Here is a 27,766-nt window from a genome sequence, read left to right as displayed (position 1 = left end):
TACTTCATCCGTTCCTTAAATATTGCACCATGGTTGGCTTTACGCTTTGCAATACATATTTTGACTCTTAATATCTTGAATTCTGTATAACAAAAAATTATAAAAGTTGATATTTAGAAAATATACAACGATACGAATCTAACAAGATACCACATGACTATCATTTTTCTTATATATGAATCACAAAAGATGACCAAAGGTCTAGTGTAATAAACAAGATGGTGCGATATTTATGGAACGGAGGAAGTATGTATACTTTGTTGGATCAACTGTAATGTATATTTTCTTACTATCAACTTTTTATAACTTTTATTAACAAGCAAATTAGATACACTAATGGTCAAAATAGTGCATTGAAAGTTTATCAGTCAAACTGATTTCTTTGGACAAGCAATGAGAGTATGGTAAGGAGAACCACAGAGGAAAAACCTCTCACACACCTTCATAAGACATAAATAATTCCTGAATATCATGCCAAAAGTTCAAAGTAATAGAACCATGCACATGTTTAGTTACGTTTAAATTCAAACAAACTCTAGCAAATTGCCCTTTCTCCATATTCTCCATGACACCCTACCTATCAAGCTTGATAGGATGACCAACATAACTAACAGTTTGAGTGAGATAGTGCGAAGACCAATGATGATAAAATCAATTACCTAATACGAGTAGGAGTTAATTATGTTTTTTTTGTGCAAAAATGCATAATTAAAGTTATCCAAGTAATGACTCGAGACATCTTCGAAACCTAAAAACTAGTACTTCCTCCAATTTTTAAACTTGCAACGTTGGTAAATTTCACGCATGCCTATGCAAAACTTTGATCATTAATATCTTTAATTCTCTTTAAGCAAAAATTATAAAAAGTTAATATTTTAAAAATACAAATTGAGACGAATCTAACAAGATCATACGTGATTATGTTTATCTTACGTATAAAGCACCAACAATAGTCAAAATAGAATATGTGAATAGTGTAAGATACTGCGAGTATTAAAAATCGGAGGAAGTAGTATCTATTTAAAAACGGAAGGAGAATTAACTACTACCTCCGTTTCAAAATGATCTTTAAGTTACTGTTTCCACAAATATTAAGTATAATAGTAAAAGTATGTAAAAAGGTGGGTGAATATAATAAATATGAAAATGTATGGTAGATGGGTAAAAAGTTGGGTGAGTGTAAAGAAAAAATGAATAAAGTAAAAGAAAGTGGTTGAAAAGTTATAAATGTTATGGGATAAGAAGATTAAGATAGTAAATTTTTATGTCCAAACATAAAATAAAGCAAAATGTAAAGAATATTATGAAAGAGAGTTGGACGAAAAATGTAAAAATCATTTTGAAACGGAGTTGGTATTAAACTATTCCGCCAAGCATTGACCCTGCCCTCCATCTCAGCCTCACTTGAATGCCTTATCATTTGGTCCCTAATTTAATTTTTCATCCTTCCAAATCCAACCAAATCCACACATACACAAAATCACAAATCCTCATAAATTCAGTGACGGGGAAGATCTTAGCCGTCTTTGTTAAACAATTTCAAACAGAAAAATAAAAATAAAACTAGGGGAAAAATAAAACGGAGCGAACCGAAAAAGAACTCACTCCTACACTCAAGCAGAGAAATTTAGGAGAGAGAAAAATGGGGGCGGGAACATCGAAGAACTCCGATAGCACTTCCCATGGAGATGGAGATGGCGAGGAGAGAGATGAATATGAAGGTGGTGGACAGCTCTATGTTTCTCTTAAAATGGAGAATTACACTCTCAATGCTGACCTTCTTCCTCACGTTTTTGGTTCTGCTTCTTTAGTTGGTTCTTGGGATTCTTCTAGAGCTGTAATGATTTCTCTTTTCTGCAATTCAATGCTTAAATAGATGTTGAATTTCATTTTGTGAATGTTAATTTGTTGTTTGATTGTTTAATTTTAGCTTCCATTAGAGCGCGAATCGACTTCAATGTGGCAGTTGAGTTTTGTTGTTCCTCCTAATCATGGTAATTTAAATTCCGAGTTCATGTGATTGTGATAATTTCTTTGTGTATTTGAATTTTAATTATACATAAGAGGTTTTTAGTTTGATTTTAGTTATTGGGGAGGGGGTTGGACTGAGTGTGATGATTGATTTTTTGTTGTTGAAAAATGTAGAAACATTGGATTTCAAGTTCTTATTGAGGCCGAAGGACAGTAATAATCCGTGCATAATCGAGGAAGGGCCGAATAGGATACTATCCGGGGGTAGATTGCAAGGAGATGCAAGGGCTGCATTATTTAGATTGAATGCTGATGCTGTTTTAGAGTATCGGGTTTGTATTAACGCCGATAGAATTTCTCCCTTTGATCTCGCATCGAGTTGGAGAGCTTACCAGGAGAACATTCACCCTTCAACTGTCCGCGGCATTCTTGATGTCAGTATGAATTCAGAGACATGCTTTGAGGTACAACATAATTCAAGGTCTTTTGTGATCCCTTCAGATTTTTGTTGCATGAAGAAATTGTTTATACTTTGCAAATTACATGATTTTCATCTTTGACTACATAGGGAATGTCAACTAAGGTTTTAGTTATTAGATATATGGAGTAATTAACAGTTGGGAACTTCTGTATTTTGCCGAATCCCCCCCCCCCCCCTTCCGGTTCCAAGCTTCCATCTTTAGAGTAGGAAATGGCTGTTTTAGGCACCTTGAATTTGTATTTTATTAGATGAATTTTCTTTTAATTTTTCTAATTTTGTTCCTTTCTTTGTTTATATTGTTAATTGTGATGTACTCATATTAGAATTAGTGGAATTGTAACGACATCTGCATATTAGAATAAGTGAACTAATATTAGAATTAGTGGAATTGTAACGACATCTGCATAAATTTGTATCATTCTATCTTCGGCTCTGTCCGTTGCGCATTTTATGTGACACTTCTGCTTCTTGGTTTGATTTTGAAATGTCATGAAAGTGAAACATTGTTCACTCCTAAAATTCGATGTCAAAAATTTGTTAACTTCCTTTTATTTTATAATTTATTTTCCTCTAATTAAAGAAAGACGATAATTTGGAAAGAGGTAAACTGATAAGTATTTCTTATAGTTATTAATGTTTCCCTTGAAATTTGGATTTTCTACGAGGAACAAATTAGGTTACTTAGGCAGCATAGATAGTAATCTTCTGATTTTAAAATATTGTTTCCTTGTATCATATCCTTTGAGATCTATTATCTCAGTTCACCAATAACCTTCAGTGTTGTTGTTTTTGTCATTGTATTATCTGGTAAGACAATTTTTCTGTAACGGGAATGTTTAAACAAATTTTCAGATGATTATTTCCCTTTCACATTGTTTCAAGATGGCTCTCAATAGGGAAACAAAAATATCCTAAGTGATTGGTAGATAATGCAACTTCTTTTCTTTTATTTCATCTCCTTTCCTCAAATTGCAGAGCAGTTCCTCTGCTAATTTGGAGCTTGATCTTGAACGTTATGTTGTTCCGTCTCCTGCAACATCTGCAACTTCAGGACTGGTGTATCCGGCTAATTTGGCAGAAACTCCCAGGTACATATCTGCTAGAAAATACAGCTCAGAATCAGATTTCTCGAAAAGTGGTGACACTGGCAGTCAGCCTATCGGGCCTACAGCTGATAAGGTTTGCTATCCGTTTTGTTTTCAAACATTAAATATACATGTCAATTTTAAATATCCTAAAGACAACAGTAAAAACTTTCCCAAATTGGTGGAAAAGCAAAAGATACGACTAAACTGCTATTTGAAGGAATATTCTGTCCCTTAGAAAAAATGATCGGAAACAAGTGGAAACTTCTGTCTATTTCCCTGAATCTTACCACCAAGGCGATCTTTTATCTTTATGAACGGTATTCAAAGTGAAACCACAACTTTAATATGGATGCTGAATTGCTGATCATGCTCATGTTAGTGATTCATTTTTGGATTTCAGTTCTGAGCAGTGAGCACTATGCTAGAGCTAGTGTTAAATATGATAAGCAGCTAACTAACCTAACACCACAGAAGTTATGATTTTCTTGTTGCTTAAATTTCATCATTATATGTTTCAATCACTGATTGTATCAACTCTTTACTCAGTTGTCACGAAGTAGGCCAGTCAGTTCCGAGTTCGAATTATGTGAATCTCTTTGCAATTGTGCACTAAGGTTGTGTGCATGTGGCCCTTACCCAGCTTTAGGTGGGAGCCTCTTTTGAAGCACTGGGTCAATTGTCAATTGTCAATTGTCTAAATAGTCAAGGGTTTCATCAGGGCCATTTGTGATATTTCGGAGGAACTGTGCTATTCACATAGTACTTCGTATAAAAATAAAAGAATACCTTCTTAACGTTACAAAAAAAAGATGATCAAGATATGAAATATTTTTATATAAGTTGGAATTACTTTGGGGGAAAGGATCCAACCATACAAGTTCTTGGGCATCGTTGTACAATCTCATATTGCTGCAAAATGAAGAACAACCGTCTTTTAAAAAAACTTCGAAAAATTAAATCACACAACAAAGTAAAACTCAGAAAGGGTTGAAAAAGAAAATTTTAGAAATGAGTTGAGCAAGTACAGGTTGCACTAAGAAAATAAAAAGTGAAAATAAAAAATAGAAACAAATTGGCAAAACAGATAGAAAACTGCTACAGGATTTCGATCTGTAAACCATTAAGAAAATTTAACCGTCCATCAAGAAGTGATCACTTAATGCTGAGCCTAAAAGTTATTTATCATTTTTAACTGTTGCCAGATTTTCGGACCCTTAATTATATCGAGGCATTGTGCTGCACAACCCATTAGCCAGCTCTGGGTTTCATGAGAACTACCTCTTTGGTAAAGTTGTAATACATACAAAACCCCCTTTTCCCGCCTTAGGTAGGAACCCTACCAGTGGCGCCTGTTTAATTGTATGGTTTTTCTTGGTACCTTGTTCATCTCTTTTATGACACGTGTCTCGTACTAAAAATTGATAATTTCTCTTACATATCTGATTGTGGTGTTGCTATCTTGTGTACCAGCACTGGTTGCTATCTTGCGTGTCTAACGCACCTTAGCTATATTAACGCAGGAAATGGAGGTAAAAATACAAGATCTTGCTAAAGTGTCTACAACTTCTGCTGCGGTAGAAGATAAACTAGCGACGACTGCTTCACCTACACAGAAGCAGGAATCTCATAAGGGAGTTTTTGTGGACAGAGGGGTGGGGTCTCCTAGACTAGTCAAATCAACTAGTGCTGGTACTTTCGCAGACGATGTGAAACTTGGATCGGGAAACAAGGTTTTTATAACTTCTCTTCAAATGGAGTTGTGTTTTTTTTCTTTTTTGCCGTGACTGGAACTTTATTTCTCTTCCTTTGTTCAATTAAGACCGCAATGCCGGCAGCTGCCGGAGCAGTAGCTGCAGCAGCTGTAGCTGATCAAATGCTTGGCCCAAAGGAAGATAGACATTTGGCTATTGTGCTGGTAAGCTTGGCATGAATTTATGATCTAGCCTTCTGTGTTGCCTCAAGTGAAGATGGGATTTGACGTTTGTTTTCCCCCTTTCCCTCTATCTCTCTCCTCCCTTATTTGTTTCCCTCCTTTTTTGTAAAGGTTGGTTTGCCTGCTCGAGGTAAGACCTTCACTGCTGCTAAACTGACGAGATATCTCCGGTGGTTGGGCCATGATACTAAGCACTTTAACGTGGGGAAGGTGACTGCTGTTCTTTTCTCGAGCTTTCTTATTTATTTCCTTAGTCTATGTAGACGATGACAAGGAGACTCATTAATTTTCTTTTCCGAACAGTATAGGCGCTTGAAGCTAGGAACTAATCAGGTAAAGTGCGGCTAATTTACTCTATGTTGGTCTTCATTAATTGGTTTGATCCTTGAAAAGATATATGTGCCACTGTTCCTCACTTTGTATATGTATTGCTCGATGGAATTCACAATTTCTGTTGCAGTCTGCTGAATTTTTTAGAGGCGACAATACTGAGGGCATAGAGGCACGCAATGAGGTGAATTTTTCTCTGGAATGAATCTTACTGTGGTGTTTAAGTAAATATTTTTTTTGTTGGATTATGTTAAACTATTCATTCACTTTTTGAATCCTTAATAGCACTACTTATGGCTGAAACTTTGCATGAGCTTGGTTTAAAGAGAGTATTGGATGAAGAATGTTTCCAAAACTCATGTCAATGGTTCCAAATTCTGAAAGATAGAAAGTACCAAAGTTATATAATATTTTGTTTCCCCTTTGACTCCCAGGACCTGCAGGCGGCTGCGGGGAAGCCGTGTAAAGGGGGCCCAAATTTTCATTTTTTAACTTTAAGTTATGTAGCTCGCTGGAGTTTCTCTGCATGGAAGTTAATAATATGATTATGGGCCCTGGAAGTGATGAAAGGGCATTTTTCCTTAAAAAAGTCAATGCATTTAAAACAATCTTGAAAGATGATCCAATCCGACCGACATCCCATAAAAACCGAAGTGACCCGAAAATAAATTTCACACATTCAATCTGCATGAACACACAATTATCCTGCATAAAACATTATCATTATACCCGAACCGATTATTATATCCAATCCGTAACTGATCATGGCCCGATTTGACAAATGTAGTTGTCAATATCCCAAACCAAGATCAAGGAGCAACGGTCACGTGCACACCAAAAAAGAAACTAAAATTACATCGTAATTTTCACCATGTGTGCTACTTCACCTTCGTGTTCATTGAGATGTATCGAGTATTTTCCAACATCTCAATTCAATAACTCATACAAACCCTTCTTCTTCCATATTCCAACGGGGAAGTTAAACATGGAAAATAGAGGCAAATATAATTATAACATACAATTGCTCTTTATTGCTTTCTACCGGGTTATATTAATTCTCGATGGGAATTTTTGTTTTTGGCGAGTGATACGCTTATATTTTGACTCATAGCGCTTACAAAATTACATTGTTTAGGTAATTCTTCCGTCTCTCTATTTTCTATTTAATTTGATTGTCAATATGTTAGTTTAATAGTTAATATGCAGAAATCTTTATACTACCTCAATTCCTGAGGTTTTTTACGCTTGGCATATGTGTCCAAAGCATGAAAATTTTGATAGTAAATTATTAATATTATACACATCAAAACGTTATCCTGTGAGATCTTGTTAGATTGGTCCCGGTATGTATTTTCAAAATATCAACTTTTTTTTAATTTTTTCACATACGGAATTGGAGAAATTAGTGATTAAATATTGCGTTGGAGTCCGTGGAAATAGTGAGCGTCAAGAACTTTAATGAACAGAGGTAGTAAAATTCACTATCACAATAGTAACGAGGTCGGAGTGTGTTTGTTTTTTTAATCTTTTGCACAACTATGTAATCTTGTTTTTTTTGTAGGAAAACTATGTTACGTGTATTTAATTGATGTTATTAGAGATATTGTGTTGAATAAATATTTTTTAATTGCATTGAAATATATTATATTAAAGTTGTCCATTTCCGATGGAGTCAAAGATTCTTTTGTTCTTTTGGCTGTGGAATGTAATGGACTAAATCAAAATGGCTCTTAAAACCTCTTCGCTTCTTTTCATGAAGTAGAAGATGGTCGTCCCGTTATCGCTTTTGGGTCAATTGGAAACAACCTCTCTGCAATTGCAGGGTAAGGTTGCATACACCCGACCCCCCCTTACCCCGCTTCTTGTGGGAGCCTCTTTGAGGCAATGGGGTAATGATAATGAATGAATATTGAAATATATTAAAAATAAAATTAGAAGATTTTTTTTTATTAAACATATTTGAATATATGTACGTTTTAATATTGCATTTGAAACTATGTAAAAAGTGAAATAGGACAAACAAAAAGAAACGGAAGGAGTATAATGAAGCAATTACTTTTAGAGACAAATCACCTTGATGGAAGTCCACAGAGTTTTTACATGTATCCTCTTATTTATGAAATTTGGAACTGAACTAAGGGAAAAAAGCGGGAACACTGAGAAGGGAAAAGGAGCTAAAGATATTTTATCCCTTCACCATATTTGAGTTTCTTTAGTAATGGGAGAGGAGAGGTGGAAATTATACTGCAATACGGCAATACCAATCTCAATTTATGCTTTACGTTGAACCTTGAGGAGAAATATGAGTAGGCAGATATTTCTTTCATATTAGCCCCAAACTTGAAGTGAGGTAAACTTTTTTAACCGCACTTTATGATGCCTTTCTTAGAGGTAACATCCCTCCCCTGCCCGTTTTAGCTTTATCCACTACACTATTATTCATTAAACATATACGCTATGTTGCTCAATCACAAATTTAAGTGTCATGTCCAACACCGGTGTCGGCAGGATCCGACATTATGATCCAAAATTTGCAGACACGGCGACACGATCAAAGGAGTGTCTTGACTAGTTCTTTAGACATGGCTATCATATAAAGTGTCGGAAATATTCTCGATCCGTATTATTTTAATATATAAAAATGAAAAAGAAAAAGATGCGGACACTAAGTTAACCTAACTTTTTAGTTTTTAGAGCTTTTTGATCCGGATAAACAGTTGGTAAGACTAATTTATTCGCTGATGACGCTTATCTTCATCTTGGATACCAAAAATTGAACTTTTTTTATTCTCTTTTTCTCTTCTCCTCCGATCATGACACTTGATTTCGGATCCTTTTGTGACACGGGTATCGACATTTCCTCGGACACCTTTAGAGTGTCGTGTCGTGTCGACACCCCCGGTCACTCAAGGTGTCGAAGTAACATAGCATATACGTATATATGCACCAGGTTCAGTTAGAAAGATACCAAATTGTTGAAACCTTCTTACTAAAAGCTGCTATCCAAGTGTCCTGAATCCTGATAAGCTTTTTGTGTTTTTAACTGCGGTGTGATTGAGTTGAAAGCTATTTTCTGTACTACTTATCTAACTTATATCTTTTGCCTGTGCTAGTAGGTTGCTGCACTTGCGATGGAAGATATGATATCCTGGATGCAAGAAGGTGGCCAAGTATGTGTCTTAGTTAAATCGTGATTTTTTGGTTGGGGATAGTTGTATCTCCTATTTTCTATCTTGATATATTCACGAACATCTCATTTAGGTAGGTATATTTGATGCTACGAATAGCACCAGAGAAAGAAGAAATATGCTGATGAAACTGGCTGAAGGAAATTGCAAGGTATAACAACATAAATTTCTTCTCAATGCTTATTTGCTGTGAATTGAGCTCAAATAATGTTTGCATGGTAAGGTTCTGCTACATATTGGTGTTTTATATCCAGTTGATTAACTTAAATATTTCTCTGCTGCTTGAAAACTTTGAACTTTGCTTAGCCTGTTGTGTTGTGTTGTGTTGTCTTGTGTTCTGTTTCTGTCTCTGTTTCTGTTTCATATATATGTTGTATATACATCCAGTTGCATGTGTTAAATACTTAATGTATTAAAGATGTCTGTTTGATATGGTTGTGCGTGTGCTATTTTGGCATTTCCCACATCTAAGGTATAATTTTAAATTTTTGTTTATCCATTGTGACCATCTTTTATGAAAACAGTGATTGCTGCGCTATCAAGTATTTAGCATCTAGCATTAGCAGTGCTATCTAACTATAAAAAGCACCGTGTTTTTTCTGTTTAGTAAATGTAATATTCTTATTACAGTGCCTACGTGAAACAACATTTCTAGGTATTAACATAATTTTGCAACTCTAACATTGGACACTAGGTGCTGGTCTTCCCATTGTTACATTTCAGAAATATAAAAGGTTTCTTCTATAGGAATGGGGTATTATGTTGATATACAACTGGGAATATAATGTATTCTCCCAGACCCACAAAATCACGGAAATTGCTAGTGTCTGAAATTGATCAATACCTTTGCCAAATAATTCCGGACTTTGGCATTCCAGTTAAGTCCTAAGACTGATCTGATTTTCTATCAAAATCCTTTTTGAGAAACAATGGAGCGTAAACAGGGTCTTATATTTCCACGGAATTACTCAGAAAAGTTTCTTTTAATCAAGAACCGGTGATCTGGTTGAATATGATAAAAATGTAGGGAGGTCAATGGGGCATTTGGATCGGAAGGTGTATAGGAAATTTGTTATGGTTTTGTTTAGGAAATAGTGACTAACTAATTTCATGTGACACTTTCTTACTAGCCAGTGGGTCAATGTTCAATAGGGAGGCAACTTTTGTGTTAATTAAGAAGTGTGTTTATTAGAAAGACATCAAAGGGGTATTACCCGTTTACAAAAGTAGGGTGAAGGAGAAAATAAACTCTTGCACCTGATCTGTCCTGATAGTTTATCTACAGTCTCTAGATACGTCAATTACCCGATACAAAATCTTAGAGAATTGATTCTTGAAACTTTGAGGAGAAGATATACCCTCATAATCAGTTGGTGTTGTCCGTTCCAATTCCGCCAGAAAACAACCATTGGTACTAATGGTTGGGAGTAACTGATAGCATCTGTGACAAATAATCAAGAATATAACATTTCACCTCTTGAATCTGTTATTGAATATACTAATATGTACCTGCTACAGATTATATTTTTGGAGACCTTATGTTATGATGAACGGATTATCGAGAGGAACATACGTCTTAAGGTCCAACAAAGCCCAGATTATGCAGAGCAGTATGTCTTTTCTCTCTGCTGTAATAGTTCCCGTTATATTGGAATTACATAAATACTAATTATTGCAATATCAGGCCAGATTTTGAAGCTGGATATAGGGACTTCAAACGCCGACTAGATAATTATGAAAAGGTAATGTCAAAATTGCATTGTGTTTCTGATAAATCTGACGGGGACAGTGATGTAAGTGACATCATTTTGTGTATTATATTAGGTTTATGAACCAGTGGAAGAAGGATCTTATATAAAAATGATAGATACAGTCAGTGGCAATGGTGGCCAAATACAGGTAAGATTTTGAACCTTTTCTTTATATTCAAGTTTACCATTTTCCTAATTGAGTCTTGTCAAAAGTTCGAGAAACTCGTGAAATTAATAATTTTAGAACTGGCATGGATGTTGTCCAGATTTTAGCTTATGATACTATTGCGACTCCCTTAGTCGCAGTCCCATACTCTTTTTGTTGTTATTGCGACTACCTTATTCACAGTCGGCATAGGAACTATCTTGTATCTTGGAGTTAATAAATTTGTGTCAAGAATACAGCTTCAGTTATCTACTCACCTACTACTCTATGCTATAAGTGTTAAATAAGCTTGTAATAAAAGAAAATTTCACTATTATCAAAATTCTTCCGGTCAAGAAAAAGAAAGGAACATTGACAAAGTACAACAGTCATGCTGGATAACTGTATGAACGGGGGATTAATAAGGTCAGATAAGGGCTTCCAAGTTCATTTTACAATTAAAGGCAAGTGCCGATGAGTTTGGGTATGGGTGTTTAGTCCGCATCACTACATTGTAAAAATAAAATTTAGCTTATCGTGACCATGACAGTTGCAAACCATCTGCATTGCCTGTAAAGTTGTTCTACAACTATTATCGTGATCCCATTCAAAAGTGTTTGAAGCTCTAAGCTAATGTTCAAATAATTTACTCCCTCCGTCCCAAATTACTAGTTACATTTACCTTTGCACAAAGTTTTAGGTGATAAGTGGTTGTTTGGTTATCAATTGTTATGTTATTGAAAAAGTAGATGTGATAGGAGTTAGTGGGGTATTTTTTTTAATTGAATGAGAGAGGGTGTGGGGACAGAAAAAAATTTTGTGGGAAGAGAGAGACAATATAATAATTGTGGGGTCATTCCTAATTTAAAAGTGTAACAACTAATCTGGGACGGACGAAAAAAGAAAGTGTAACAAGTAATCTGGGACGGAGGGAGTATTATAGTTCAAGTACCACCAGTAAGTTCAAACTAGTTCTAAGAACTGTAAATAAGTTGAGCTGTTAAGAGAAGGAGTTTACAAGTGAAGGAAAGGAAGCCTTGGTAAATTCCTCTCCCCCCTCAACCTTACGCCCAATTTTCCGGGTCATCATTTTTTGTCTGCTCGTTAGCTTGTTGCCTATTGTCTCACTTTTTTGTTTCATGTTGAACATTTCTGGCTGAAGTTTGATCATTTGCTGAAGTAAAACTGCCCCATAGTGTCCTTGCTAGTTGGCCTGATGTAATTGTTGCTTTTATACATGTTGACGGACCTTTTCTATTTCTTGGTGTAGGTGAATAACATCAGTGGGTACCTTCCAGGGCGGATTGTTTTTTTCTTGGTATGTTGGTGCTATGATCAGCATTCCTTATTAGCATGCCAAAACTTTACAAGCTTTTTCTACTTTTTTTTTCTTTTGCTGCACCTTACTACATGTGAGTGAATTCGTTCTGCCAGCCGCTGCTTATGCTGTTTGTCTCCAAGACATATCCTAAAAATCAGTGTTTCAAATTTTCTCATGTTCTTCAGAAAAACAAAACCAAATACAGTAATATAGAGAGAACTTTATAAAAAATTGTGTTATTATCTAACAATAGTTTACAATAATATTTAATCCCTTCTTAATTGTCAATGATAACAAGACCTGGTAATATTTGTTATGGAAATCCTAAACTGAAGGATTTCTCTTTAACATCTAGATTCAAGTTCCTCATCTAGAAATTGTTGCCTTTGTTGTCGATTTTGTTGGAGTGACTGGGATACTCGAACTCTCCGGTTTTTTTTGGAGAAATCTTAAGGCACTTTGAGTTGATGAAAAGACAAACTAATTGACTGAGCTCTCTAGATGAATTATGTTTGGTTAAGCATAGTCATGGATAAAAGTTGGAAGAGGTTATTTGTTAAGTTGCGATTCATTGGATTGCCCCTATTGCTTTAAGCATAGAGTAGTTCAGAATGATAAAGGGGCATATGCTTTTAAAAGGAGGTTGTTTTTTCTTCGATCAAGTGGGTGCTTTGGTCGTTGAGATATGGTATGATTTCCCGTAGTTGATAGTCTTCATTGGCTATTTAGTGGGAACGAGTGTTGCATTTCTCTTCTCTTTGGGTTTAAGTTTATGGGGTATTCTTTCACATGTCCCTGTTTAGCACTTTAACTTGTTGCAATAGTGGGTTTTGGCCTTGCTTTTGGTAGACTTTTATATTGTGTGTTTTAAAATTTCAGCAGCTTTCTGATTCAACAATTTGCAAACTCTAAATCAAAAGTTCATAAGCATGTTTGATGTATTGGATTTTAGTCATTATACTGCGCCTTTTGATCTGTTATTGAGCATGTAGCTGTTTACTATATTGCAGGTGAATACCCATCTCACACCCCGGCCAATATTACTTACGAGACATGGTGAAAGTCAAGATAATGTCAGGGCCAGGATTGGCGGTGATTCTTCTTTAAGGTGCATTAGCTTTACCATGTTATATCCTTCATTCTCAGCTTATTTGATAATTCTGGAACAATCAACTGTTACTTTCTGCCGTTTCTTATATAAGTTCTTTTTTTGTTCTTTATGGTTATTAGATTTTGCTTCCAAATGTATGCTAATTGCTAAATGTTAATCCTTGCAAACATTGCAAAGATTACTCAAATGCAATGAGAAAGGTGTAGTTTGGTTCATTTGATTGTCTTTTAACTATGACTAAGATCTTTTACTTCATCTTTGCATCTACCACTGAATTTCTTTTTTTCCATCCGACCTTTGCTTATTCGTTGTTATGAATTGAGAATTCTGTGATGGAGAACTTTGGTATAAACTTAAAACAACAAATCTGTCTATCTAATATCATACAACAGTTTCCTATATAAAAAATATATTTTGTTTGGGACCTGTTACTTAAACCACCTCTATTCTTCCTCTTCCTCTTTTTTGTGCTTGAGAATAATAATTTAGCAATGATAAAGTAATAAATTAATAATACATTGTTCTTTTCTTTTACCGCTTCTTTCATTAAATTCCCGTTGTATAGAGCTTTATTATTGTACTCAACCTGAACTTCATATTATTGGAGACATTCTTTGCTATAGTGGTGATTGATCTTAACAAAAATGGATATCTGTTATTTTTGTTTGTAGTGATACCGGAGAGTTGTATGCCAAGAAGCTTGCGAACTTTGTAGAAAAACGGCTAAAACCTGAACGGGCTGCGTCAGTAAGTATATTTTATCAACAAACTAAACTGGTTATTTAAAGTGGTAGATTAATTATTCTGTTGATTTACGCTTTGCACCTGTACCTTGAAAGTTGAAAAACCCCCACAATGTGATGCTTCTTTACAAATTGATACGAATTGCTGCTAAAATGCTAGAAGACTAGTTGTACGAATTGATCTAGCACGTTGTGTACGGATACTCTTTCTCTTTCTTTTTAGCTTTTGGGCTTGAACCAAGTGAGTATCAATGGTGAGGAGTGTAATTAATATAGTTCTTTGAACTAACCTTGAGAAGATTTATATAGGCTCCTCAAGTTTCTTACTAACCTCCAGAGCCAAATTTCGGAACGATAGAATCATAGAATTATCTTTTAGAAGTTAATTATAAAAAAAAAATTCCTAAAAGCACATAATCTTCTAGCACATAATCAACGAAATCCGTCAAACAATTCAGTCAGTAGGCCCCTGACCGTCCCTCTCAGACTAAATATGCTGGATAAGGTGCTATGTCATTTTGGTTTATCCCATGGGAAAGAATTTTATTTCTTACATGCAAAGTCTATTTGATCCAATGTGATACTGGTAAACCTGTCAGAAATCAACCCGACCGGAAAAAAGTGGGTCATGAACATGTTAGATTTCATGATCTAAGGTGGAAGAAAATCCTGGAGAAAGAGTAGGGAAGCCATTGAAGAAGGCTTGACTACGTGAGGAAGAGAGAGAGCTAAATAAAATGTGTTGTTTTATTATTTCTCAACTAACTGGTGAATACAAATGGAGTGTTGTATATATACAAGCTACTAACAAATATAACAAACTTTTCTTGTACTAAGGAAAGTATAGAACAACCTAGTCAATCATTGACTTGCATCTTCATATGCAAGAGGGCAATCTCCAACATCCCCCCTCAAACTGGAAATAGTTGAAAAACATTTTCAGTTTGAACTAAAATTGTGAAAAGGCACCTTTGCAAACTGCAGTGTACCAATCCTTGTGAGCAGCCCTGGACTGGAGTTGAATGCTCATTCATCATGTGTAAACCCAGACGGCTTACCCCTAATGTGACCCATTTCATTTGAACTGGTCTTGAAACAAATTTTACTTAGCATTACACAAACCCTGCTCCACCCATAAACCTATGTACACAAACTGACTTCCCACAGTAACAGCAACAAAATCATCAGCATCAAGATCCATCTTGGCATGAACCTGTTGAATATGATTCCTGATGTGACCGTACTGCTTTTGCAAAACAACGAATTCACTGGTCCAGTAGTATATTTGGCTGGTCTTGAACTGAATGATCATGGAGTGTTCCTTTCGATAAAGTCCCTAATGAGAACTTCAGTGAAGAAAACTTTCTTGGAGAGGATCACTTGGTTCAGTTAACAAAGCAAAGTTCCATGATGGCTAGATGTTTGTTTAGAATGCCTAGGGATGATATGAAAAGAATTTCGAAAATGTCTTTAAAAATGTTTAAGGATCATAGAATTCATGATCAAAATTTAGAGAGGATATGTAAAGGTTCAGAGAAAAGAGTCAAATCAACTTCAGAGAAACAATTCAGAGAAAATAGGTTCAGAGAAACGATCAGAAAGAGAATCGATCTAACTGATCTAGGTTCAGAACAAAAAAAAAGGGGTTCAGAGAAACAATTCAGAACAAAAAGAAGACCTCAACCTCTGTTGGGCCACAGAACAGACCTCAACCTCTGTTGGGTCACAAAAAGACCTCTATGGGTCACAAAGAATAACCTCTAAATGAAGGATAATGTGTTTGAGAGGAAAAGAGTGAGAAATTCAGCTATGAAAAAGAAAGCTGAAGGAAGAAATTGATCAAAACAGAAGCAATTTGAGAATTTGACCCTTTGGGTCTTTTGAGAATTGAACACTTTGGGTTGAAACTGACCACTATGGGTCGGAAAGAGGACCACTGTGGGTCTGAAAATGACCTCTATGGGTCTGAAAGAATGAGCCACAATAAACCAACCTCCATCATTCAACAACCAACCTCCATCATTCAACAAAACACTCATACTTCAATTCAATGTTTAATCAAGAACTACCCAAATCCAAGATTAACCAGAATCTTAAACTACAACATCTTAGAACAACATCCAAGAATTACGAATAAACACCACACATACTGAATCGAAACAGGTAAATCTTACTGAGAATCCGTTGCGTGCTACAACCAATGGTGCTGCGCCAACAAGTGTGAGCTATTTCTGGACAGAAGCAAAAATACAGAGGGTTGAGGCAGAACAGCTACAGTAATCGCAACAACAGTAATGTGATTAGAACTCCCTGTTGCTGGAAAACCTCCCGGCGATATATTATAACGCCGACGGCGAATATTTCGGGATTGAATCACTAATTTGAAGTGTGTATTCGGCAATTATATCGAAATGTAGGACTCGGATTCGAAATCAGGAGAGAGTAATGAATCACCGATTGGGGCACCGAAGAGGTCGGTGTGTGAACGCGGTGGGTGTGATGGTGGTGCTAGATCTGCTGACGCCATTGCAAACACATGAAATTGATCGAAAATCTTTGAGAACCACCCATAAAACCACCGGAAAACACTAACAAAAAACGCCGCAATGAGAAGCCGATAAATCCTTCGATCAAAAACGTCAAAGAATGCAGAAACACATCAAGAATCTATCAACAATTTTTCAGATTCTTGCAAACACACAAAATCTTCAAGAACCCTAAAATTTGGGGAAAACTCAAGAATCAAAAATCATTTGATTCAAGGTTGGAAATAAGATTTGTGAGCGGAATTAAGAGATATTAGGGCGAATTACATCCTAATTCGTCGAATTTTGACTCAAATCGACCCAAAAATAAATTCGAAGCAGAAAAATTGGGGAAAAATTGATGAGTTGAACCGAACGGAAATTTTATGCGGAATTATAGAGCCGGGATCGTTCCCGCTCTGATACCATGTTAGATTTCATGATCTAAGGTGGAAGAAAATCCTGGAGAAAGAGTAGGGAAGCCATTGAAGAAGGCTTGACTACGTGAGGAAGAGAGAGAGCTAAATAAAATGTGTTGTTTTATTATTTCTCAACTAACTGATGAATACAAATGGAGTGTTGTATATATACAAGCTACTAACAAATATAACAAACTTTTCTTGTACTAAGGAAAGTATAGAACAACCTAGTCAATCATTGACTTGCATCTTCATATGCAAGAGGGCAATCTCCAACAGAACAATAATTTATGAACCAGAACCCGTCTTACCCGAACATGAATAACCCGAATATTTCAGCTCCAGAAGGGGTCGTCTCCCGCCTGATCCCTCTTTTTAAATATGTATCGTTTGGAAAATCTCCACGGGCCCCACATAGAGTACCCTAAAGTCAATTCCATTTGCTTCACTCAGCTGTTTATCATGACTGTCTCCCACTTTTTCAACTCACACTCCACTCCTCACCAGTCACCAACATCGATCAGGGAAAGGATTTTGGCTAGGTTTTGATGTTGTGAAGACCTTCTACTCCTAAATTCTATCTTGTGCTGGGTGCACAGCGAGAGGAGTTTGGGTAGGTGGTACTATAGTGTTTATGAAGAGATTGTGACCTATTTCTCTCTCGGTCACCACACCCTTTAATAATTATCTCATCTCTTCTGTTTGTTTCTTTTCCTGTGATTATTTGATTATGCATCATTTAAGGGGTTATAACATTTATATCGGTGTCTGATTAGGTAACTTCATTTATTTTCATGTAATGGTTTCTGTACCTAAGCTAGTGCAGTTGCATTCTCACTGGTTATTATCTGATCTGTCTGCACTAGAAATATATATGTAAGACTTGTAGTCAGTGTGGTTTTTCCTATTCACAGAGAACTAAAACTTCCCTGCTCCCCATCACCTCTCACTCTCTCAAATACCATGCAGATATGGACCAGCACTTTGCATAGATCGATTTCAACTGCAAATCATATCGTTGGATTTCCCAAGGTAATTTGGTTTGAGCGGCAATTCCTTTCCCTAGTCTTGACACATAAGATGTTGCACTTCGTATTTTTTTTCAGGTAGTTTTTTACAATTTTAGTTGACCAAAATTACACAATTATCCGACCTCATAAACCTTCGATTCTCGTGAACTCCACAGGTGCAATGGCGTGCACTTGATGAAATTAATGCTGGAGCATGTGATGGAATGACGTATTTGGAGATCAAGATGGATATGCCAGAAGAGTATGAGTATGTAGCTCATTCAATTCACATTCAGTATTGAATTTGTACATTTGTTCTATGAATAATTCCATAATTTAGAATATAGATACTACGTATTTGTTCTTGTTTGTGAGCATTTTGTTTCTGATTTTTTCGTGCTATCTCTGCCGAGGACTTGTAATGATTGAGTTATTTGAGTGTGTAATGTAGTGTTATGAATTAACAAAACTAAGACATCAAATATTCAGATTATATTATAAGGAAAATGACGAAGATTGATATTCATAAACTGGAAATTACAGAAAATGTAACTAATATTCAAGCTTTCGAGAGGCTTGATTCTCTCCCAATGAACTCTTAAAAGCTCAACAAAATACTAATCAATATTCAATAGAACTCTTCCTCTCTAATAGGCTCTCTATATAGTACTTGTTCCCTAACTTTCCCCTTATTTTATTCCCCAACTACTAACTTATAAGAGTACTTCCTAAAGCGTCTATCCCCCTTGTATCAGTTTATTACGTGTACCTAAAAATGTGTAATATACTAATTGTTTCTTGTCTGGTATCGTTTTCTTGTGAAGTAGGTTATATATTGCTAAATTCGTTGCATTTAAGGTTATTACTTTATTGCATCAGTGTAGCTTACATGTGAATTTAGCAATCCTAAAGGATTACCAATCTGTTTTAAGTCCACTTTTCTTGAAATTCCAGATCACGTGAAAAAGATAAGCTTCGGTATCGCTATCCTCGAGGAGAGTCATACTTGGATGTGATCCAAAGGTTTGTATCTACTTCTACTGATCAATCTTTGGGTGCCCCTTTTACTCTTCCTCTCACTATAGTTCCAAAATAATATATGTTCAATTTCAAAATTTGAAGTTATATACGTGTTCCTGTAATGCAGGCTGGAGCCTGTGATCATTGAGCTTGAGCGCCAAAGAGCACCTGTTGTAGTAATTTCTCATCAGGTAATATAACTTAATTTAAATTTAATTTACTAAACAAACTTTCCAAATTTTCGATATAATTAATAACTTGGTGCTATTATCATATTTATTGCAGGCTGTTCTGAGAGCATTGTATGCTTACTTTGCCGACAGGCCTTTGAAAGAAATACCACATATTGAGGTAACTTCTTGTGTCAAAGCCTCAAAGGTTAGGGACCGTGAGAGACGGGTCCCTTAAGTTTCCTTTGTACCTCTTTATAAAAAATAAAAAGTGTGATAGTCTTGGCTTAACTTCTAAAAAACCAGTTGGTTATTTTGCAGACAATTTCTACTCTTGCTGTTTCATAACTAAACAACTTCGTGAGTAAATTAGATTGAGTTGTCCTTTTATCTCCTTTTGGGACCAAATACGTCAAGGATTAATTTGTATTTCTTCTATGCACAAAGGTCAAAGACTACTTCCTAGAACCTCACCCCCAAACACTAACGTCAGAAGTCCTTGAATTCTGTAGATATTATTCTTTGACTTTTTTCTCATCCCTTCTAACCAATCAAGAGGAAAAGAGATTTCTCATCATGGTTCAGCTTATGAACCAGTCGTCTCTCACTGTTCACTCATAAACTTTTCCTTTCCCATTCCTCTAGTGTGTACTTGACAAAAGCTATCACTTGTGAATTGAAATGGTTAGCCAACCAAGGCAACCGCCGTTGTAAAACTTAAATTTGTAGGTTATATCCTTTAGTTTGTTTCAAATAGCTGAGTCTATGCTACTGTAATAAGTTTTTGATTTGGTGATGACTCTGAATAGTCTTCTACCTAAAACCGGGCATGAAGAACGGTAAAGTTGGCCACTCAGCCCCCTTCGGTGCTTGCATGGGGGGTTGGTGCTACCTGAAATCGGGCTTGAAGTTCCCGCCTTCCCATCGAGCCGACAGCTGATGGCTGTTGGTCGCAACTACTAACCAGTGTCTTATCTAGGCCTTCCGGACTAGCAGACTTGTTTTCTTGTCCTTGGTCTTTAGACGGGATGCTCCAGTTGCTGCTTCTTTTAGGAGAGGCAAGATTCGAACCTGCGTACAAAAACTTAAACAGATTTACAGTCCGTCGCTTTTATCCACTTGTCCACTCTCCCCTTCCCGGGCCGCCGCCGTCCTCAGTATCTGATTCTTTTTCTGATGTGATATTTATTTTATCCTCTGATTTGATTAAATCTGTTTTCCTTTTAGTATTTTTTAGTTTTAAAATCTGCTTTCATCTTCAGTTATTTTGATCTGATAGAACTTCCAACTTGTTTAAGTTGGATTATGCATTATTTTGGATTTTGGCTAGAAGGGTGGCAAGGGTTGCAAAGGGTAGGGGAAGACCTAAGAAAACTCGGAGGAAGGTGATTGAGCACAATATGAGCCTACTTGGGATTGAGGAAAATATCACATTGGGTAGGACATCGTGGAGGGAGAGAATATACGTTGATGACGTTATTTGACTTATATATCTTCCATTTGACTCTCTTATTTTACTTCTTGCGTTTTGCAAACCTTTTGTGGACGGTTTTTATTTTTATTTTTTTCAAGGCTCAGTTTTATATGCTATTATCAAATATACTTATTGTATTTATTTTTAATTTTCTCTTTTTGAACTTTACTTATTTTTACTATTCCTTATAATATTTTCTGTAATATATATATATATATATATATAAATATAAATATATATATATATATATATATATATATATATATATATATATATATATATATATATATATACCTTTTATTTTACTTTCATTATTTTCACATTCCCCCTCTTCCTTGTTTATTCTTTTAACTTCTCGTTGGTGTCTTGTTTGATTGGTCACATTGACGATCTTTTATGTCGATTCATGTTAGCCGACCCGAAATCATTTTGGGACTAAGGCTTTTTGTTGTTGTTGTTGGATTGATCTTTCATTGTTTCAAGGCATAGTGCTAAATGCTAATGTCGGTCTTCAATGCGTAGGTACCTCTTCACACAATTATAGAGATCCAAATGGGAGTAACAGGTGTGCAAGAGAAACGATACAAGCTAATGGATTAAAGTGCCCGGAGAAGCTGTTTGTTGCATTATGACATGGAAATGCTTCATTTGATTTCGGTGTGTTTTAATTGTTCTCACTTGTCAATGAAATTCAATATACTAGTTGACATTTAAATTTCGTGGTCGTTGTTTTGCTCACTGGCCAACATTTTTATTTTTAAATATGCTTCATATGTATAAAAGGTTAATGTGAAAACAAAGTTGTTTATTTGTCTTTGAAAGAACACATATCTGTTTGATTATCTCATAGTTTCTACTTTCTACCATAGTATGGTTTTACTAAAAATGTTACGGAGTATAAAAGTTTATTAAGTATTTAAAAATAGAAATGGCGTTGTTCTAAAGTAGGTTTACTCCCCCCGTTTCACAATATTGTAAGTAACAGTTTGCCGGTTACATAGTTTTAGAAGAGAATTGAATATTCAAGAAAAAGAATAAACTAAGTTGTCAAGAGACTCAAGTAGTCAAGTGAATTAGGTCGTTAGTGATGTTGGGTGATCTAGGGCTGGGTTTGTCTTAACAGCTCTTATGTCACTCACGAGTCACGACATAGAAGGTGGTGTATCATTTGAATGCTAGAGCTTTATGCATCAGCTTTGTCCAGAAAAAACGACAAGTTCGATTTCAACTTGTGTTATTATGGCTCAGCCTGTCATGCGAATTGATATAGATTGAGTTGGGTCGGGTCATTGCCTTTGATGTGCTCTTTCTTATCTATGCAAATTTTGCTTCATTTGCTAGATTGGTTTCAAAATTATTTTAAAGAATTAGTATCGCGGTTTAATTTGACGTTAGGTTGTTGTGCACTTGGAGATTGGGATCCTGAGTCTGAGTCTCTGAATGAAAAACTTCCCCCCTTTCAATGTAGTAAAAGCTTGATGATATATATATATATATATATATATATATATATATATATATATATATATATATATATATATATATATATATATATATATTATATTTGCCAGTTTCAATGTATGAAATTCATGAAAATGATCCCCCATTGGGCATTGGTGATCTGCCGTCAACTTCACGAGTCCTTCATCTACTCTCCAAGTATTCTCTATTCTCTATTCTCCTTGGATATAGGGAACCTTCCTTTTGACTTACGTAATATCTGTTATTTTATAAGGCATTTTGGAAAACTTAAAAGACATAGAGAATAAAATAAACACTGAATAAGAGGCACCTTCCCTTAAGTTTGACGACCTAACATGTACGCAACTTGACACTATCTCAAATTCTTCATTCTTCATGGTATTCTTTGTTCCTTGTCTTCCTCTCTCCCCCACAACTTCACTTACTAGAGTAGACATTTATATATAGTTGAAGCTGCAGAGTCGCGAGTTAAAGCATCTTAGTGTATCAGCAACATCAGTAGCTAGAATAAATATGCTTAGTGGTAGCATCATTGCCTATGAGAATAACTTGTTCCTTGCTGCCATTTTATGTCTACTCTTAGTAGTCCTTTTTGTTCTCCTGCTTCACATTTATGCACGTTGGCTCCTTGCTGAGGGTCATCTTTGTCGGACATCTATAGTCGGTGTTTTCGGCCGCACCCCCCACCTACGAAGGTCTCATACTACATCCTCAACAACAACAACCTACACCTATGATATCACTTCCATCTCTTCTTGTTCATACCAAACCAAGGGAATCGACTTGACGTTAATAGATTCTATCCCAACGTTTGTACACGGATGTGGACAAGGGTGTAAGGAAGTGATGTTGGAATGTGCGATTTGCTTGAATGTGTTCGAGGTAGGAGAAGTAGGAAGGAGCTTGCCAAGATGTTCACATGCGTTTCATGTGGACTGCATTGATATGTGGCTGTTTAGCCACTCTACCTGTCCAATATGTCGAGATCAACTTGTGTTGGAACTTGATGTTACTCAGAGGAGTGACACACCGGCTGTTGTGGAAAATCGGGTGGTGGAGGTGGAGGTGGAGGTGGAGGAGCGTCTTCTTCGTCATGAATCATGATAATGGATATGAACCATGATACCAGCTTAAGTGATCGATCATCTTGTGGTGGAAATTATTGGAATCGATCAGGGGAATGTTAATTAGGACCAGATCTCAGAAAAGGTTTTGTCCTTCATAACATTTGTTATTTTCTTTTCAAGTTTATTAAACTTAAAACTGTAGCTATGTTATGTAGGAGAATGTCTCTCTTCTTGTATAGAATTTAATATACGATTCCGGCTTTTATTTTTCCTTCATAACTCATTTAATAGGAGCAACCTAACTCGTCATTTCGGACGGTTAACGACAAATCTCCAATGTTGGTAACGCTTTGAAAACAAAAAACACAACTAAAGTGACAACTTATGAAATTGTTTCTAAGAAAGTCAACATTCCATGATATGATAGATAGAATATTCAAGGAGTGCTCTATATATCGGTTTAGTTGTATTTACTAAATATCTATAAATTATTTGTTCAAAATTAAAAACAACCATAAATATATATTGTCTTAATATATACTCAAATTATGAACTAAAAAGTACTTTAATGGTATTACAGATTATCATTTAATTTATTGCTTTGCAATAATTGATGATTGCATATATCTCAAACGTTGTGAAGTTGTGGAGATTTTGTAGCATGTATTCGTTTGAGTTGTTGAAATACATGCTCTGTATCTGAGTCGAATCCGCCCGTAAACTGTAATAATTAGAAATTTTAGTGATTGGAAGTATGATTGTTGTTAACAGCATGGCATTTAAAAGTTATGTAAATAACCTGATGAATTCGGTATGCGAAACGAGCAGCCTGATGTATGATGTCCTCTGAACTAGGTAATGTACAAGTCTGAAGTTCTTTAATGATTCGGTTCATGTATTCTCTAGCTAGGCTCAATGAGTTAAGCTTAATCTGGCAATGAGAAACAGGTAAACATAATGAGAAGCAGTAATGTAGAAGAAGGCTATTGTTTAGAGTAATAGGAGATTGAATGATAAGTAATGGAAGTGAGTGGTCTAGAATTGAAAGAAAAAAAGAAGTAGACAGTTTATATACCTGACCAACGAGGCCCGTGTCCAACATCCAATCCCAAGGAATCTGCATATCTTTGTATCTTCTGCACGTACCTTCTCTTGTCTTGTCGATGTTTTCTATTACCCTCTCCAATCTGCAGATACAACGTACAGTAGCTTGAGAATGAATGATGATGATGATGATGATGATGATGATGATTTAGCTTGATCAGTGAATATTAAAAATAAAAACAGTAATTTTGATATACATGCTCGCCTGTCTTGCAAGGTTTGTATTCGTGTTAATGTTTGAGGCAATGGTTGTTTGGGATTGTCTTTGAAGGTGAGCATCTGGGATTCTAAATTCTTAAGATCTCTGAAACAACAAGCGGCTTCCCTTAGAGCATCAGCCTTTCTTTCAGGCCACTGCGGAAAATGCTTCAGTACAGCTCTCTCATCTACAAGACTTGACAGATCACTATCTAGCCGTTTTACAAATGCTTCCACTGCTGATATATCTTTCAACACTGCTGTTTCCACCTCTCTTATTAGATATTTTATCAACTCTCCTTGCATCTCAACGTCAGATTTTACCTGTTTGTTGATTATTATTAAAACAATAAAAGATTGTTTTAATAAAAAGTGGCCATTGAATAACCCAAAAGATTATCTATTAAAGAAATACTTACAGCAGATAGGTACATTGATTTGTTCTCAATTTCTCCAATCATATTCCCTGGATTACCATCCTTTGAAACTCCTGTTACATTTATTCTGTTCTCTAACCTGGCGTTACTCTTGTTCAGGTAACGATAAAACTCAATTACCTGAGGAACACGCCGAACTGCTAATTTAGACCCAATTGCTGATTTACAAGACGGCATTGGAGGAGGTGGTGGTGGAGGACCATTATTCATTGAACTTTTATGCTTACAGGGTGGTGGTGGTGGTGGCGGTGATTGCTTTGTACTTTGTGATGCAGGTGTCTGCAACTCTAACTGTTCAAGTGTGTCCTCTTTATTTCCAATACTGGTAGGGACAGAGACAGGGTACTGTATTTTCTTCCACAAAATAGATTTCCTCTCAATATCATGAGCTTTCAAGGAAGCTATAACTGATTTCAGACGCCCCACTTCTTGTTTCAGCTCTTGATTCTCCTTCTCTAGGAACCTGTTCATTTCCAAGACAGCTTCAATGTCTTCGACCAAGAAGCTCATCTCTGAAGTCTTATTATTCCTCTGCATATTGTTGCTGCTCACAAATATCACTGTTTTTTCTATCTTCCTAAATACGGAGTATAAATATGAATGATGTTACTTCTCAACTAATCAACTCTCTTTACCTAAAACTTAGCTTTCTTAACATTTAAAGCTTAATAGTCTTTGGTCAAAGTTAACCCTTCAACCTTCTTATTAGTTGGCATTGCTATTTAAAGCTACTTCACTCAGTCTCAGATCTTACATTTCTACTTTGTTTAACAGGTAGATCGTCTACTGCTTTCCACATTCATGCCAAATTCTACACTAAGTCTCCTGTGCCGTAATAATGTAATATATACTCTCATTAGACAAGGAAATTAAATATCATCTCATTTCTACCCACGTCGCTGCTGCATGATTTTCGAATCACTTTTAGAGTAGGGATGTCAATAAGTCACACAATCCGAAAACCGGACCGACATACTGATCTAAATATATCCGAGAAATAGTCACAACAAAACTGACCCGTTGTTGACCGGAATTCTAATTTAACCCGTGAAATGAAGACCCGGACCCGAACCGCGAGCAACCCCAGGAGACCCGTAATCCGCTTTGCATCCGATAACTTTTAATCGAACCTAACCCGCATCTGATCAAATAGCAATACGAAAACAAGTTTTACTCGATAACAACCACAATCAACCCGATCCGATAAAATCCGATAATTGATTAAACTCGAACCTCGTCTATCCGAATCCGTATTCAATTTTTTTCGCTTTAATACATTTTTTCCTTCAACATCACTAATCTAATCTAATATATATATATATATATATATATATATATATATATATATATATATATATATATATATATATATAGGAGGCTTATTTGCTGAACTATTAGAGCGCCACCTAGGATTACTAATGGTTTCGGCCAATGAAAAATAAGATTTCTAATTTATTTTTGAATTAAAAAAATCGAGTGCCACGTAGATAATTAATTAGGTGTCACGTAGATATTTAAATTAATTAATTAATTACTAATATATACAATTCCATCCAAAATCAAACGCTCTAATAATTAAAAATAAATCTAAAATAAAATTCATCCATAATCAAACAATAATCTAAAATAAAATTCAATCCAAAATCAAACATTAATCCAATGGTAGCGCCACGCAGGAAATCTAATGGTTTCGGCCAATGAATAATAAGACTTCAAAATTATTTTTGAATTAAAAAGTCGAATGCCACGTAGATAAATAATTAGGTGTCAAATAAATATTTGTATTAGTTAATTATTAATATGTCTTATATACAATTTCATCCAAAATCAAACACTATAATAATTAAAAAAAAATCTAAAATGAAATTCAATCCAAAATAAAAAAAATCAATCTAATCTAATATATAAAATATAGCAGTTGATATATATAGAAATTTTATTTTAACGTAACAATTTAATAGAAACCCTGCATCGCACGGGCTAAAATCTAGTAATGTATAAAAGTAACTATGTAACCCTTTAAAATGTTTAATCAATAGTTATAACATAAAATTTAATCAAAACATGTTAAAAGTTACAAAAGGTAGGTAAAAACGACGTTGGTTTATAAAATAAATTTATTGTACACTTAGTGCGTGTAAGACCTATCGGAGAAAATCAGAAATAATTAATACAGAGTGATGTTTTTTTAAAATAATAATTACGAGAAATTCTAACTAAGTGAATGAGTAATTTACTCCTTATTTATAACCAATAATAGCCACATGTGAATGATGTGGTCTATGCAATCCTTTGAAAGGCATATAACTTGAATACGGGGGATCTGATCTAATACCAATTGACCCAATCTTGAAGCTACTCATTGTCTTTGGCCATAAATTAGGGAGGTAGGCCAATTTAATATTAATTATGTCATTTTCTCTATATTATTGTGTCAAATCGAGATTAAACTTGTGTTTTCTTTTAAGAAAAATAGAAAAAATACACAATCTTAATCTTTATTTTACTTTACAAGGTCACAAAGAATTTCCTTTTACATTAATAAAAAAAGAAAAAACAGTAAAAGGCATTTAGGTACACCGACGGTATAAACATTGAGGGAAAAAACGGAAACTTTTGAGAGGTACAGCTTATCTAATTGTGTTGATAGACTTTGAACAATTTTCAGTACACAATATATTTTGCTGGTAAGACTTTGTGATCCTAACCATCGACATTCCACATACAAGTGTTACGGAGTACTACATGGGGGAAGGATAATGTTCTTTTCCCTTAGGCGGAATCTTTTAAGATGTATC

General features: G+C 35.3%; 3 protein-coding genes across 3 annotated transcripts; 2 read left to right on the top strand and 1 right to left on the bottom strand.

Moving 5' to 3' along the window:
• The first annotated feature begins 1,447 nt into the window (after positions 1–1,447).
• LOC110789345 (6-phosphofructo-2-kinase/fructose-2,6-bisphosphatase) lies at positions 1,448–21,522 on the top strand. The gene is made up of 23 exons (XM_021994003.2): positions 1,448–1,837; positions 1,931–1,994; positions 2,146–2,435; positions 3,428–3,631; positions 5,061–5,270; positions 5,360–5,455; positions 5,585–5,683; positions 5,777–5,806; positions 5,934–5,987; positions 8,920–8,973; positions 9,065–9,142; positions 10,510–10,601; positions 10,676–10,733; positions 10,816–10,890; positions 12,158–12,205; positions 13,219–13,316; positions 13,991–14,066; positions 17,976–18,038; positions 18,193–18,284; positions 18,971–19,039; positions 19,164–19,227; positions 19,322–19,387; positions 21,203–21,522. The coding sequence occupies exons 1-23, from the start codon at positions 1,643–1,645 to the stop codon at positions 21,278–21,280; spliced, it is 2,253 nt and encodes a 750-aa protein (XP_021849695.1). The 5' UTR covers positions 1,448–1,642; the 3' UTR covers positions 21,281–21,522.
• An 875-nt stretch (positions 21,523–22,397) lies between these two features.
• Positions 22,398–23,500, top strand: LOC110789347 (RING-H2 finger protein ATL63-like). Its single transcript, XM_021994005.2, has one exon. The coding sequence runs from the start codon at positions 22,676–22,678 to the stop codon at positions 23,264–23,266; it is 591 nt and encodes a 196-aa protein (XP_021849697.1). The 5' UTR covers positions 22,398–22,675; the 3' UTR covers positions 23,267–23,500.
• A 184-nt stretch (positions 23,501–23,684) lies between these two features.
• LOC110789346 (protein CHUP1, chloroplastic) lies at positions 23,685–25,659 on the bottom strand. Its single transcript, XM_021994004.2, has 5 exons — positions 24,951–25,659; positions 24,539–24,855; positions 24,305–24,416; positions 24,029–24,160; positions 23,685–23,950 (listed from the first exon to the last, which is right to left on the bottom strand). Exons 1-5 carry the CDS (start codon positions 25,503–25,505, stop codon positions 23,858–23,860), a joined length of 1,209 nt encoding a protein of 402 aa, XP_021849696.1. The 5' UTR covers positions 25,506–25,659; the 3' UTR covers positions 23,685–23,857.
• Positions 25,660–27,766: the final 2,107 nt, after the last annotated feature.

Source organism: Spinacia oleracea, chromosome 4 (genome assembly GCF_020520425.1).
Source record: "Spinacia oleracea cultivar Varoflay chromosome 4, BTI_SOV_V1, whole genome shotgun sequence".
In the NCBI taxonomy this organism is placed as follows: domain Eukaryota; kingdom Viridiplantae; phylum Streptophyta; class Magnoliopsida; order Caryophyllales; family Amaranthaceae; genus Spinacia; species Spinacia oleracea.
Note: the sequence above shows the minus strand (reverse complement) of the source record. Positions and strands in the feature narration are given on the sequence as shown.

Bases quoted from the DNA above. Each gene is read 5' to 3' on its own strand.
- LOC110789346 (XM_021994004.2), bottom strand. From the start codon at position 25,505: ATGCAGAGGAATAATAAGACTTCAGAGATGAGCTTCTTGGTCGAAGAC. The intron at 24,856-24,950 runs GTAAGTATTTCT...ATCAACAAACAG, and splicing joins AATCAATGTACCTATCTGCT to GTAAAATCTGACGTTGAGAT. The intron at 24,417-24,538 runs GCGAGCATGTAT...TTGTATCTGCAG, and splicing joins ATACAAACCTTGCAAGACAG to ATTGGAGAGGGTAATAGAAA.
- LOC110789345 (XM_021994003.2), top strand. From the start codon at position 1,643: ATGGGGGCGGGAACATCGAAGAACTCCGATAGCACTTCCCATGGAGAT. The intron at 3,632-5,060 runs GTTTGCTATCCG...ATATTAACGCAG, and splicing joins TCGGGCCTACAGCTGATAAG to GAAATGGAGGTAAAAATACA. The intron at 13,317-13,990 runs GTGCATTAGCTT...TTTTGTTTGTAG, and splicing joins GGCGGTGATTCTTCTTTAAG to TGATACCGGAGAGTTGTATG.
- LOC110789347 (XM_021994005.2), top strand. From the start codon at position 22,676: ATGCTTAGTGGTAGCATCATTGCCTATGAGAATAACTTGTTCCTTGCT.